This window comes from Hesperophylax consimilis, chromosome 15 (assembly GCF_061612785.1).
Source record: "Hesperophylax consimilis isolate HC1 chromosome 15, BYU_Hcon_1.0, whole genome shotgun sequence".
NCBI classification, from domain to species: Eukaryota; Metazoa; Arthropoda; class Insecta; order Trichoptera; family Limnephilidae; genus Hesperophylax; species Hesperophylax consimilis.
This window is the reverse complement of record NC_142850.1, coordinates 36,761,739-36,777,266: the sequence shown is the minus strand read 5'-3', so window position 1 is coordinate 36,777,266 and position 15,528 is coordinate 36,761,739. Positions and strand designations below refer to the sequence as shown.

Genomic DNA, 15,528 nt, shown 5'->3' with positions numbered 1-15,528 from the left:
TGGTGATAGGAAAATAATATTTTGTTGAACAAATAATAAAAGACATTTTATGTTAAAACAAAAAACTCATTATTATAGAAACCACATTAGAAATAAAAACAAAGATCAAACTGATTGATAAAAATATATTTTAAAGAAAATAGAAATAAAAATCTTAATCATTAAAGTGAGATTAAAATGCATGTAAAATTATACCAATTATTTTACATTATTATTTTTAACACGGTTTAATCGTGTTACGTACTTACATAGAAGTATACCTGTTTATGTATGGTCACATTTTAATTCAGTAATATGCAGTATTAGGAATTCATGTATTTTTTAAAGAAAGCTCGCCCCCTTTCAAATAGCCAATCTTGAACACGGGTAGTAATATTATAAACATTTTATACATCGAGGTATCGATATAATCCGATAGTATCCGTGCGAAAATTTAATTCTCTTGAATGTCCCTGAGATTACGTCAGGTATTACCTCAACTAATATTTCAGATGATGTCAACAAGGTTACTACGACCCTTAAAAATATTGATAATTCCTTAAATGTTCAAGATATATGATGATGCTTCGGGAAGAACTGGAAATCAGAAAGAAAAGTGGTAAAGCTAATTTAACCATAAAACATATTAATAAATTTCCTAAAATTGTGAATGTTTTGAAAAACTCCAGCTAAATTAACGTATCGTCTGCTACCAGAATGTCAGGGGCATCAGAACTAAACCAAAGGAATTCAGAATAAGTGCCCCGACTTTCTCACATAACTTAATCGTGCTAACTGAAACCTGGTTAATAAAATCAATCTTCTCACCTGAACTTGGATTACACAATCACCATATCTACCGAGTAGACCGGAATCCGAATACCAGCTCCAATACAAGAGGAGGTGGAGTCGATAGAGTGATAGCGGTTCACAAACATATTTCTTACTTAAAAGTATTTAAAATTTAAATTAGTGACGTTGAACAAATATTCGTAATGTTACGTGGTAAATTCAAGAAAACTATTATTGGAACTGTGGATATCGCTCCGAATTTCAATATATCAGTCCACAATTAACATTATGAAGACGTTGAGTTCTTGGGAAAAAAATGCTGACATTAATCAAAATGTGGAATTATTTTACGCTTTGCTGGATGAAATTATTTTGAATTTTATTCCACTCGTTCATTTTAAAGAATCTATGTATCAGAGGTGGTTCAGTAAAGATTTAGTTTAATTAATTGCTCTTAAAATGGATTAACATAAGAAATATAAAAAAGAGAGATCTTTATCAAATTACATTGAATTTAAAAATATTATAAATATTAAAATCCTACTAAAATTATTGTACAAAAAATATGCTACAATTATTTTATTAATAATGTTGAAAAACTCAATAAACAATAATGTAAAATATTTTTGGAAGTATGTAAAATCAACGAAAAATGACAATCTGGGTATACCTACCAACTTGAAATATGCATGCAAAAAAGCTAATCACACTCAACGTATTGTTGACTTCTTTAAAAGTGGTTATAACTGATATTCCAACTTTTGTTAATGCTAGATCAAATTTTATTACTGATCGTAATCTTAATTTATCTCTTATTCACATAGAATATAATGATATCTTGACTGAACTAAAAACGACTGCTGGACCAAGGCAAAAGTGGTGGACCCGATAATATACCACCTATAAATTGTGCCACCAATCTAGCATATCCTATGTAGTCGCTTTTCAATCAATCTTCACAAACATCATGTTTTTCTAATACATGGAAATTCCATATTTATATTTATATTAATTCGGTTTAAACTTGGTGCATGCACAAATGTATACACACGTGTATTTACATATACCAATTATAATCGGATTCGTATTCATTACATCAGTAATTATTTCAACGTTTGAATTCGGAAACACGCCTCGAATTTAATGATTCGGGCACATTTCACCGCGTAATTTGGTATTACCTCGAAAACATATATCGATATCATTGAATACAAAATCCCTAGAAGTGTGATCTCTACAATTTGAAAGAAACCTGATATCGCAAATTTACATTAGAGCTTTCTACCTCCAGACTCGAGACAGGCCAATAAAATTAACTATCTTTTCAAGAAAGAATTTTTACCCAAAGTAAGAGACCTTACTTCGGACACATGGTTCTATGACAAAACAGAACATTGAGCAAGTAAATGACAGAACACACAAACGAATAACAAACCAACCGGTACGCCGCACTATGGTCCCCTTAGAGGAAACTAGCTAGACAAAAAGATTTCAACAATGTTTTTATTTATGTACAAAAATATTCTCACAATATTGATAAATGTCCATAGTATTATGTTCACATCGATAAAAAAATTAAAAAAATACGCGCGATACGTAGCAACCTTGTAAACACGACACTTTGGACGTGCCAATCGTTCGCCCAGCGCGCTGGGCCGCTGCAGCGGTCAGTCGCTTTCGGGTGTGCACGCTGTTCGATCGTTAGTGTTATTATTTGAAATCAGAGAGAAATTACGCATAGATGGAAATTAAAGTCTTCTTTATGTTCTTTCAAATTGATTTAATTATTTTATAATTAGCCTATTCAACATTACTTTCATTATTAATTAAAATTCGTGAAAAAAGTATCAATATTTTCAATTATTTGCCAAAGTTTGACTAAACTTTCAAAATCGTGTACCGATTTGTACCACAAAACAAAACTAGTTTCATATAAAACCATTCTTTATGTATAATATCTTATAAAATTTGTTTGCTCAAACTTGCTCTTTTGTCTTTTACAGAGCCTGTACCTACAATCTATCATTTGGATATTTTGGAGATTCTAGAAGTGAAGGGAACGTCAAAATTGAATTGTGCTGCAATACGGCAGTGTGTTTATGAACACATAAAACATTTATTGAAGAAAAACAGTTTTAAAAGTCTCCAGGATAGTTCACTTAAGAAAAACATCGCTTCATTTCTATTAATATTTCATAGAAAATGGTTTGAAGTCGGAAGAAGTACTTTAAAATTTAAGTTTAAACACTCAAAATGGCTTAACACAGTTTTATTCTTCCTGTAGTGACGCGTAATGAAAAACTACGCGGTAGACCAGAAAAAAAATTGGTTAATGCTCGTCAAAAAGCAAAACAAGAAAAATGAAATGTCTTCTGAACTCTCGAAGTCCACAAGAACTATCTCATGCTACTCACATCTACTTGAAGTCACTTGGAAAAAGGGATGCTGCCCAAATATCAACAATACATTACGATGTCTTACCTAGTGGTGTCTTAAAATTACTATCGATTCCAGAAGTTCCAGCGATGAAAATACAGAAAGAAGTCTGTTAACAAAGCCACTGTTGGAACATTAGCATTTAATAATAATGACAATAGCGGCTCGGCCAGTAGTTCATAAACAAAAAAATGTCATTCGGTTTTGTTCTTATATTATGTTAAAAGTATATTTTTAACTAATAACTTAAAATAAATACTTCGTTATGACTTAACCGAACCAAAAGACTGAACAATACTCCATGGTTTGATGCTGAACTTGATACACTTATTAAAAAACGAAATAGTATATTTAAACTTTGGAAACAAAATCAAGAAAGTATTCCTTTGACAATAGAAAAAAATAAAGCTCGTAATACTGTCACCAACTATAGAAGATACATTAAATCTAAATATTATACGAAATTGATTAATGAAAACATTAATAAGCCACAACGAACATGGAAAACAATCAATTCCATTCTATCAAATAGCTCGCAAAACCCAATAATAGCTTGTAAATCTCTAGTCATAAATGACAAAGAAGTAAATGGACCAAAAGAGATTGCAACTGCATTTAACACATTTTTTCTCTCAGTTGGGGAAAGTTTAGCATCAGTCATAAAATCTTCAAAAACTGATGTAAATACGATCTACACGGAACCTCAAGCAAAACAATCTTTTAACATGATCAGGACAAATAAAAAGGAAATCTTACGGATCATATCTAACCTTAAGTCTAAAGCAGCAGCTGGTTCCGATGGTGTAACCTCTCTCCTTCTCAAAAACTGCAAGGGTGAACTGGTGGATGACCTCGTTTACTTAATAAATCTCTCTCTATCAAAGGGTATATTTCCAGATAAACTAAAAATTGCAAAAATTATTCCTGTACATAAAGATGAATGTAAAAAAAATGTCCAAAATTATCGTCCAATCTCTATACTTCCAGCTATCTCTAAAAATTTTGAAAGTGTCATTAAAGAAAGACTATTGAAATATCTCGAACACAACAAAATTCTCACGTCAAAACAATATGGTTTCAGACGACGATCTAACACTAAATGTGCAGCCTTCGATTTTATATCAAATCTGCAGAAACATATAGATGACGGTGATTTTACGGCGGCAATATTTATTGATCTAAAGAAGGCGTTTGACACGGTGGATCATAACGTATTGATCGAAAAACTGAAGCATTTGGGTATTGTTGGTACACCTCTGGAGCTTTTCCGATCTTATTTATCAAATCGCTTTTCGGCAGTAGAATTTGGAGGAGAAATGAGTGAATTAGGTAAAATAACATGTGGAGTACCACAGGGATCAATTCTTGGACCGTTGCTATTCCTAATCTACGTGAATGACATAACAAAGTGGGGTATTAAAGGAACTATACAACTTTATGCTGACGATACGGTAATTTTTTACAATAAACTGAACCTAGCGGAGCTTGAAACGGAGATGAATGCTGATATTTCCCATCTCACAAACTGGTTGAGAATAAACAAACTAACTCTTAACGTAAAAAAAACCCATTATATACTTTTCGGTAACAAGAAAAATTTCAGCCTCGATATTAAAATTGTAGACAACTGCCTCGAAAAGAAAATGAACACAAAATATTTGGGTCTGATCGTAGATTCCCAACTCACGTGGGATCTCCATATAAATCATATAAAAGAGAAAATTACCCCTATAACTGGTGTACTATATAGGCTTCAAGGGTTACTACCCATTCCTTTACTAACTTCAGTATACTATGCCATGGTACATTCACACCTTTCCTATCTCTGCTGTATCTGGGGTTTTGCCTCAAAGAAATCGATAGCTGACCTGCAGGTGGCTCAAAACCGAGCTCTCAGAAATGTGTTTGAACTTCCATGGGACACTCATGTTAGGGACATCTATTCAGTTTCTGGTATCCTTCCAATTACAATCCTTCCTAAATATGAAATCACAAGCACCATCCTACAAATTACCCAAAAATCAACTCACACCAACATCAAGCCACTTTACAATCAAGACATCCACTTAAACTACTTGGCTTCGTTCATAGAATAACCTCTGACTTTAAACATATAAGTACCCTTAAAACTCTTTACTGCTCGTTAGTTCGCCCTCACCTTGAATACGCTAGTGTTATTTGGTCTCCTTACTATGCTGTCCACATCTGTCACATAGAATCCGTACAACATCGCTTCCTACGAGGAATCGCTTGGAGGTTGGGTCTTGAAAGAGGAGAGTACTCATATGATGAAGTTGAACAAACTTTAAACATTTCTTCTTTGGAGAAACGTAGAAGGGACACTGATCTGATTTGCATATTTAAGATTATCAATGGTATTACAGACTCACCTGCTTTGTTGCAACTTATCCAATTCAACATCCCTTCCCGTAGACTCCGAAATAATGAATTGCTGTTCGTCAATCAACATTCTACCAATTATGGATACCATTCTCCTTTGTCCAGAATGTCGAGACTTGTCAACTCACTGTCAAGTCAAAGCATTGAATTTTGTGGTATATGCCTAAATGACTTTCGACAGTCAATACGCAATGTCTAATTTCTAATGCCCTTTGAACCATCTTCATGCTTTGACTTATTATTATCTCCCATTCTTACTTTATATTATTATTGTCATTGTTATTGTCTTCGCTCCTCATTTATATATGCTCTCCTTTCACTGTCATCTCTGTTTATAAAACTTATTCGTGTAATTAATATGTTGTTAATGGACTATTTGTCCTTAAATAAATAAATAAATAAATAAATCCACAACCACAATACTCGAAATAACAATAAAATCCGCATTCCTCAAACACACACTACAAAATATGGGTTAAAATCACTGAACTATATTGCCTATACACTATATAATTCGCTTCCAGATATGTACAAACACATCCACCACAATAAAAAATTGCAAAGCAATGCTTTAAAAGAATATTTTTTAACTACATTTAAGAATGAAAATATGTAACTGTGTTGTCATTTCTTGTTGTATCTTATCCATGTTTTTTTTTTCTTTCTGTACTTGTTTTCTATTGTTGTTTGTTCTAACGTGTCATTATTCTTAACGTTCTTAACGTGTCATTATTTTAATTTTTAATTTTTATGCTGTATTGAATGTGAAACTTATATTTGATATCAAAATACCGTTGTAAAATTGTTCCTACTACCTCCTACATATGAATTGTAAGTTCCTCCTGTCCTAAAATGAGTTCTGTTACTCATCGGGATTGCTCTAGCAAGAAATAAACACAATAAAAAAAAAAATATATATATATACTTTACGAATTTTATTAGTAAATAATTTTGTTTTAAAAATTCTGTAACAATGGCTAAAATAAATGTATATTTTTTATTACCCTTTTGCATCAAATACCATGAAAAAATATTTTTGTCCAGCTAGGTCGGGATTTGGGATCACTGTGCGCCTCGGCCGGCCGCATTAATAAAGTATGATGAAACCAATTTTTTTAAATCTCTATTTTATTTTTATTTCTTTTAATTATCCAACAATGCTATATATATATATTATATCTGAGTAAAATGTTAGAAATTATTAATGGTTATTACCCCAGTAAAGTTTCCCCAATTACTGTTGTGTTTAAATTTGACTGAAGGTCTTTATGTTAGTTATTCCCAAACGATGATTCATAGGGTTATTTTAATAGCATAATTAAGTACTTAAGAAATCAGTTATTGAAATTAAAATACCTATCTACAAATACCTAATTATTTATTTATTTATTTTTCATGTTCTCCGTAAAACGGTTATTCACCAATACATTATGGAGAAGATTACAAATTAGACAAAAAGTATAGCAAAACACATAAAAAGGTCAGTTTCACTACTTTGTGACATACGTCAAAAGATAATTTTTAAACTGCCTGTAGGTTACGTTAAAAATGTCGATGGTCAATGCAGACTCGTTGAGCAGTTCAGTCGCTCTGTTGACTGGGGCGTTCTGATAGGCAGAAGTCCTCGCTTTTGGGGCATAAAAAAGGGTATGGGACCTTCCACGAGTATACTTGTCTGGGACATATAAGTTAATCTCTTTCAAAATAGGTGGATTATGTATAGTTCCAGAGATTATCTTAAAAAAATGTTTTCCTAAAAATATTTTTCGGCGGGCTTCTAATGTATTAAGATCGAGCATTCCTGCTAAGAATAAGGATGGATACAGGAAAGGGTAGTACATATATTCCCTCATATATAGGTAACGCATGAATCTCTTTTGTACTTTTTCTATTTCGAGAATATGGTTTTGCTCAGAAGGGGCCCAAATAATGGAGCTCTACTCCAAGATACTGCGAACAAGTGCTTCATACGTTCTTCGGATTGCAATTCCGTTGGTAAATGATCTTGAATTACGAAGAACAAATCCAAGCATTTTGTTGGCACGGGAGACAATATCAGATATATGGGATTTGAAAGAGAGATTTGCTTCAAAAATTACGCCAAGGTCTCGAATCTCATTTTTACGTGTTAATTCATGTTTATTAATGTGGTAGGGGAACAGGAATGTATCTTTGAACCTTGTAAATGTAACGACACTGCATTTCTGAATACTGAAGGGTAAGTTGTTCAGTTCCGACCATTTGACAAGAGAATCAAGATCGTTCTGCAGAAGAATGGAATCGATGTAACTTTTGATTGCTTTGAAAAGTTTTATATCGTCAGCAAAAAGGAGATATTTTGAGTGGTTTATAGTGTTGCCAATGTCATTGATGAATAAGAGAAAGAGAAGGGGTCCTAGATTCGATCCCTGGGGAATCCCGGAGTTAGTTTTGTATTCGTGAGAGATATGGTGTCCGTAACTGACATACTGACGAATATAAATGTATCGTCTGTAAGTGGGCTACCCACAGTTTGATAATGCCTTCAGAGGGCGAAACAGCTGTCACGCGTAATAATAAATACACAGCAGAACTTGTTTAAAAATAAACTGTTTTTAAAAACCCAATAACAATATTATTGAATATATAAAAAAATAAAATAAAATTTCTAGCATTATAATATATATGATATTATATTTAATAGATAATAATGCTAGAAATAATTTTTTTAAATCTAGTCCGTAGTATTTCTCTGACTAGTTGTGATAACAAATTTGACATCAACGAACATAATGTGTGCCTATTTAACTGACAGTACCAACAGAACAGACCCGCTGGTTTCATTTGGTATTTTATAGAATTAGGTGGAAGCCAAATACAAAAATCATAAATAAATGTGAAATATTTTTTGTTTCTACCCACTAAAATTTTCAGTAAATTGTGATGTTTTTGTTTTATTTTAAATAAAAATTAAGTTACGTTTCCGAAACCAATAATATTATATAAGCTGGTTTTGGAAACGCAACTTAAATTGTCGTCTGAAAGGAAAGAACGGTAGATAGTAATCCATATGCCACATTTAAGTAATTCATACCGCCACCATTTAACGATGGTTAAAATAATAATCCATTTCACCTTAATTCCAGGTTTACATGCGTTATCTTCTCCGTTTATTATATAAAAGTATTGCTATTATAAAGGTATATTCTCTTTTTTCAATCTGTCTTACAAGGATTTTTTCTCTGATTCTTGGGAAATGCGTCTTTTTCATTTCTTCAATACGTCACGCGTTTGTCAGCTATAAAACATTGAAATTTTAAGCCATCTGACTTAGCCTTAATTCACTGAGCCTAAAAAAATAGGGTTTATTATTTTTGGTCGCCAAAAATACGGTTTTTTAAACGTTATGACGCATTTCTGTCATATTCATTCATTCTTTCAGAATCGGAAACTAAATCGCGTTAAAATACGCTTAGGTAGGTACTGACAACAAAGCTTTTATCAAGAATGACCACTTTTGATGTAATCAACTTATTTGTTTTGTAATATAAAGTAAATTGTTCATTCTATTATAAGGTGGTAAACGGAGCGTTTTACCTTCATGTACTTCAAGCATTATGTACATAGCGCACTGTGATAACTCAAAAACTTCGTACCCCATTGAAAACGTGCCGGAGTGTTTGAAAAGCGGGTGAACGGGGGTAATAACTCATTCGGACTAGGCGGTCCACCTGACTCCGTATACAGGGTGTAGTAACACTGCCGAAGGTATTCTAATGAATGTTTAAGTGTCAAATGTCAACCTATTTTATTCATTTACCCCCAAATTTTTATAAATATTTTTTATTATTTTCTTACTTGAAAAGCTGACTTTTCTTGTCAAGAATAACCAGCGCCCTTGAGGTGATTTTGCACAAAAACGGCGCTATACAAGTCATACAATTATTATTATTATTTAAGAATGTCAAACGAAAGAAATACACATTTCATTTGGATGTTCAGCCATAAATATTAAATTTTTTTCCTATCATTTTATAAATAACTCAATTTGCCACATTATACAATAAAATCATAACCGAAAATGGGTTCGTAAGTAGGAGATTTTGAACTTTAAAGCAGTTTTCATAGGCCTTATACATTTTTTTTTTGGGGTTATAAAAAGACTTATCTAAAAAATACTCGATTATTTCAAAGGCCAAGATGTATTCTACTCGCAGTATTTAATTAAAGCATCTGAAACATTTATATGCGTAAATATTTCTTCGCTTGTCTGAATTCTAGAAACAAATCAAGTTAGAAACTAATGTTGACTCGACCATAATGCCATAATGTATTCACAAATGGAATTTCAGCTTATTCTCGACGCATAGTGGGAAGGAAAGTACTTACTACTTATCCATATTTATTATAATATGTTTCAGCTGTGCATAATATAACCATGTTTACAATTTTGGTTTAAATCTGTTTAATACTTACTTTCAATTTTTTTTAATAAAAATAAATAAATCAGTTCCAATATTGTAAATGACACTTAAAATCAGAACAACTCCGTGTTCATTTAACCAGTTACACAAAGACAGATAGACCCACAACCGAAATTAATATTGTTTATGATACCACTGAGTAGATCATCCCTAGAAATGTGATCTATGTAAATTTACAGACGACCGTTTGACTCACAAGATCTAGACAGCTAACAATTAAGTTGTCTGTCGGTGATTCAATCCAACATTGTATTTGTCTGCCTTTCTTGAAAGAATTGAATGTGAAAATGCGTATTTACTGGCGCAAACGAATAATTCTTCTTAATATTTTTTAAGTGTAACTTCCACAAAGTGTATTTTCGTAAAATAATTAAATTAACGCCATCCATGAACGCGTACACTATAAAGTAAGTTACGTTAACCCTTCAGACGGTTTTCGGTATTTTAAAATCATGTTTGATCGAAGCAGGATCTAATTGATCGTTCATAACCTTGGTCCTTGTTTAGAAAAAAATACAGTGTGTGGCAAGCCTACGCACGACGGAAGTGAAACTTTTAGTATTCTTCTCTCTCTCTTTTCATTTCATATTATTATTATTCAGAATGCTGTACATTATAGTTTTAAAAAGCATAAATTTATTTATAGGCGTGTTGTTAACAAATGAACGTTTATCTACATTCCTAATATTGACATATTTATAAGTAGCATTTTATTAAAAAAAATTAAAAGTTATAAAAATATGGGATTCGAACCCGGGTCCTGCATAACGAGTGTCGAACTCTCTGCCTCTAGACCGCGAGGAGAGGTATCTCGCGCGACGAGAACCTCCTATCACATAACGTCTCGTTAACGCTTTATATAGGGTCGAATCGAAGATATATCGGCAGTGTGAAGTCATATCTGTCGTTTTTCAAAATATTTTCGTATATTTGTCCGTTTTGGAAAAGATCTATCGTGTTTTAAAAGTCTCATACCCGTATGGAGTCTGAATTTGAAAAACGTTTCTAAATTTTGAAAAAATCACTTACGGCGGTGTTTTTTACTAAAAAAACTTATCACGCACGTCTGCGAGGGTAATTAGTCGCGTTTTCGGCCTTGAATAGTAATTTTAATGATTCAAAATAAAAATAATTAATCAAAATACCGAGCGACTCTACCGGCTCGATTTGTAAGCTATATTTCGACCAAAATATCATATAGTCAAAATATCTAAGAGTCGCAGCACGAGAGCATTTTATCACTTTTCCTCGTATTAAAAAAATCACAAAAAGAAAAATAGTTAAAGCGGGGATTGAACCTCGGTTCTTCACGACGAGAGTCGGGCGCTCTGCCTCTAGACAGCGAAGCTGAGTTTGGAGAGTGACCTAAACTAGGTATATAATATTAGCTAGACTCCTATAGCGAAATGATCACGGTTTTTCGTGACGGTCATGAGTCGGTTTTACTCCGGTCCTCGAAAATGCATAACGCGCGTAAAGAAGTTTCACTTCAAAAACATTGAATAACTTACAGTGAAATCACCGCCTTGTTATTCTCTTCTGTGGTGTATCGTTTCCTTTTATAATTTTGTAATATACTTTTTTCTTATTTTATTCTTTTTTCTTGTCTAAAAATGAGTTCTTAATATCGGATTTGCTATCGAGTATGCGTGTTCGGTAATAAATAATAAAAAAAAACTAAACGAGAAAGGCATTTTATGGTCAAATATTAGCGTGTTCGACAGACAGCGTTTGTTGATTAATGTCTAACATTGCGGCTGTTATAGAATAAAGAAGAGTATAAAAAATGCGATGCCGGTATGTTTCGTGATCCAAAAGTCTGTCCATTTGGGCCTTAAATTTCCAATATAAAAAAACTGTGTTTCATCATCGTTACGAAATTCAAATGGAGTAGCCACATGTGATGTCAGGCAAGTGTATGAGAGACAGAACGCGTTCTAAATGAACTGGAAACAAAAGGCTACGTTGGTTTCCATTAAAATCTACATGGAAATCTACATTTCTATTGTGTAATATCCACTAGCTGCAGTCCCCGACTTTTCCCGGGTTTTACGCAAGTTTTAAGTTTTTCAAAATCAGATTTAGACACTATTTTCTCTTATTTTAACGTCAACTATGCAAAATAAAGCAAAAAATTATGCTTCAAAAGTTAGAAAAGAGGGTGGCGGTAGTTTTTCGAAATCGCGTGTAGACACTGACCTTCCTCCCGTTCAACTGCGCAAAATTTCATTTTTTGAAATAAAAATGTTGTTTTGTCGCAAAATAAGATACTCTAAAATAATCAATTTAATGATTGTCATCTATGTTTACAACATCCTGTATACTTAGTGCGGGCGAGTGGGTACTACCGACTGACCTCTCCTCAATACATAATGGGCCAAATCACTCGTGCAGGGCGAGTATTGACACAACTGGGTCGGCTCACCAACTCACCAACTCACCAACTCACCATATCGGCACCCGAGTGAACCGATTGCCCGATTAGATACACTTTATTGGTATAATAAATAAGTGCACAACAAACTTCATAGCTTCGTGCTACAACATATGTACATATTATATAGTTCACGGTACACATTGCAAATCACAATGGGTGCTTTCTGGAATTTTCTTGGACCAGGAAAATGCCGGCACAAATTGCTACAAGAGATTATGTGTATGAATCTATACGAGTACATATTTTATTGTAGGTTATACATGTACTGTACATACTATACATTGAATTATACGAACTCTCACTACTTTTAGATAATCCATGAAAGTTGCATTGAATATTAGTTTCCTATATTGTTATAATATATCAGTAAGTATTTCAACATGAATAGTTGTATTTTAACGGTCTATGTTAACGCTGATTTTCGGCGCTATTCAGCTTTTAATCAAATTATGATAATCTGTGAAGTATAACGGTCATGTTGTAATGCTTGTCACTCTTCGACAAGAGTGACATAACAAATATCAGTCGACACTAATCACAAAATGATTTAAATTGTCCTAGTATAATAATCACACAAAGTAGATACCGAACTTCTTTAACATGGTTTTTTTTCTATTATTAGCACGCTTAATTGAATGCCTTTCATTTTTGCATGAGGTAAACATTAAAAGTTATTTAAGTTTAGAAAGGAAGTGGTTTGCACCCTTCAAAGTTTCCGATTTTTATATATGTGTGCTGTGTTGTCAGCTAATAAATATTCCCATTAAAATAAAATAAATTAACTCTCATCTTCCCTTTTGCCTAATTCTGTGTTCCCTTCCCCCCTCCCTACACACTTCAAGATAATTAAGGGTGTGTGGAGAGGGGTAAATGGAAGTTATGGAAGTATGAGTTTCCGAACTGCGTGTACCTATTATTCAATGAAATATTGGTTTTGTGTTATTTTACCCTAACAAACGTTCCTTTTCTGTTTCCACAGAGGCCCGCGCTCACGGCGTCGGCTACTACGCGCTCAGCGGCGACGCCAACGAGCGCGCCCGACAACAGGCGTCCCTCTCTGCCGCGCGCGTCGAGACGGAGCGCGCGCGTCTGGCGGCTGCCGAGACTCGTGCCCGGCGCGAGGACGCGCTGCAGGCCCGGCTGAAGGCCGCGCGCGCTAGGCAGCGCGCTAGGGCGGGCTTACCGCCGGAGGAAGCACCAGGTAACATATCCAATTCATAAATTAATTCATAAATGGCAAAAGATGCGATGGAACCTCCAGTAAAAACTGTATATTATAATAATTATACTATAAAAGTACAAAGCCATCGAGGAAAATTTTATGACATTCTTCGTTGATTGATAAACCGTCCTAATTCCATTCTTCATCATATTTTAAATCTGTTTAAAATATTTTATTCGATTTATATTTTTGACAAAATAAATTTATTTATGTTCAAAATTTTTTCAACACGATAAGAGCTCTTTTTTATGGTAGCAAGTTTTTTTGTTGCTTAATAGTATTTTTATTGAATTAATAAAAATACTGTTTATTCATAAACAAGTTCTGCTGTGTAATTGTTATTACGCCTGACAGGTGTTTGGACTTACGAATGAATTATCAAATACCATAAATTAAAATGAAGTTTAATTAAACTTAAAAACACAAATGTTAAAAACGATAAGAACTCGTTTAACACATCAAAACGCTATCAATATATCAAGAATTCAGAATCAAAAATTTAAATACTTTGAAATTGAATGTTTAATGCGAATTTTATATGAATTTTCTTACATTATGTATATATTTCTTGGGTGTGACTAGCTTGTGCTTAAAACTCATTTAGTTTTTTTTTTCCTTTTCCAGATCCAAAGTCTGCAGTTACTGCTATGCTGTTAGACTTCGTTGAGGAGCAAAAACGAGTTTCCAGCGAAAAAGTTGCGGAGGAAGCCAGGAAACAGCGAGAGGTAAAGGAAGTCATTGCCAAAAAGGAGCGAGAGAAGATGATTAGAGAGTGGGACTTAGGGAAAGAAGATCAGGATGTAACCAGGAACAAGCACGTGGAACTGACACAGGAACAGTGGGTAGACAGGAAGCGGAAAGAAAGACCGGATGAATTCGCTCCTCCTGAATCCGTTACTTCTAAACAGAAAACAGGCGACTCGAGAGCATTTGATAATAAAGGTTTCTTCTACGACACAGAAGGCGACAGAAACCCACTAAATAAAAACCTAACCTGGAGAGACGTCCGCAAACAAACCGAAGAAACCCCCTCTTCGTCATATTCTGACCAATCTGACAGATCTCTATTTTTTACGACCAAGAAAAGTTCCATCGAAGCAATTAAAACCAAGTACTTCGATCCTACAGTTAATGTAACATCTGAACCTTCCTTTGAAACTGTCCCGATTAGAAATGAATGTAGCGATGAAGACGATGACAGTACTGTAAGAAAAGTAGAAGAATCTAAAAGATCTGGTCGAACGGGTGCGGAAATAGAACCTCCGTCGACTTACGATTATTTCGGGCCGATCGACAAGAAGGGTAAAAACGATGGCAAAAAAATAAATGTAAACGAAGCCTTCGAGAGGGGTGTAAAGTATCTGGAGAAGCAGGCTGCCAGCAAAGATAAGAGGAAGAACAAAGCCTTTCTGGATGATATGTAGGCGCGCTTTTAATATATTACCGTGTGTCGTGCATATCTTACCACTTTTCCGGTTGCGTTTATCGAATCCGCTTTGTATCCAACAAATAATGCCCTCTCTTTCATTTATACTAAACATTACGATGAAGTGTTTTATTTTTCTATTGTAATAAAGACAATGATCATTTTTTGATTTTATTTTATTTTATTTTTATTTTTATTTTATTTGTAAAACCAACAGTTATAATTATTAATTGATAATTATGAATTGTTTTTCAACCACAACTCTGGTATTATTTTATGTCTTCCTTATTTCTTGTCTACCAAAATAATAATAAATCTGTTTTCCTACACGACGCGTGCTTTGGGTATAAAATTTCTATCCGCCACATATCTG

At 33.6% G+C, this 15,528-nt stretch overlaps 1 protein-coding gene across 1 annotated transcript in view; it reads left to right on the top strand.

Moving 5' to 3' along the window:
• LOC149417710 (coiled-coil domain-containing protein 174) overlaps nt 1–15,299 on the top strand; it is a 273,159-nt gene extending 257,860 nt beyond the window's left edge. Inside the window, exons 6-7 of the mRNA XM_089640524.1 lie at nt 13,487–13,708; nt 14,354–15,299. Coding sequence (XP_089496650.1) covers nt 13,487–13,708; nt 14,354–15,153 — 1,022 coding nt within the window. The 3' untranslated portion in view covers nt 15,154–15,299. The remainder of the gene's footprint in view (nt 1–13,486; nt 13,709–14,353) is intronic.
• Nucleotides 15,300–15,528: the final 229 nt, after the last annotated feature.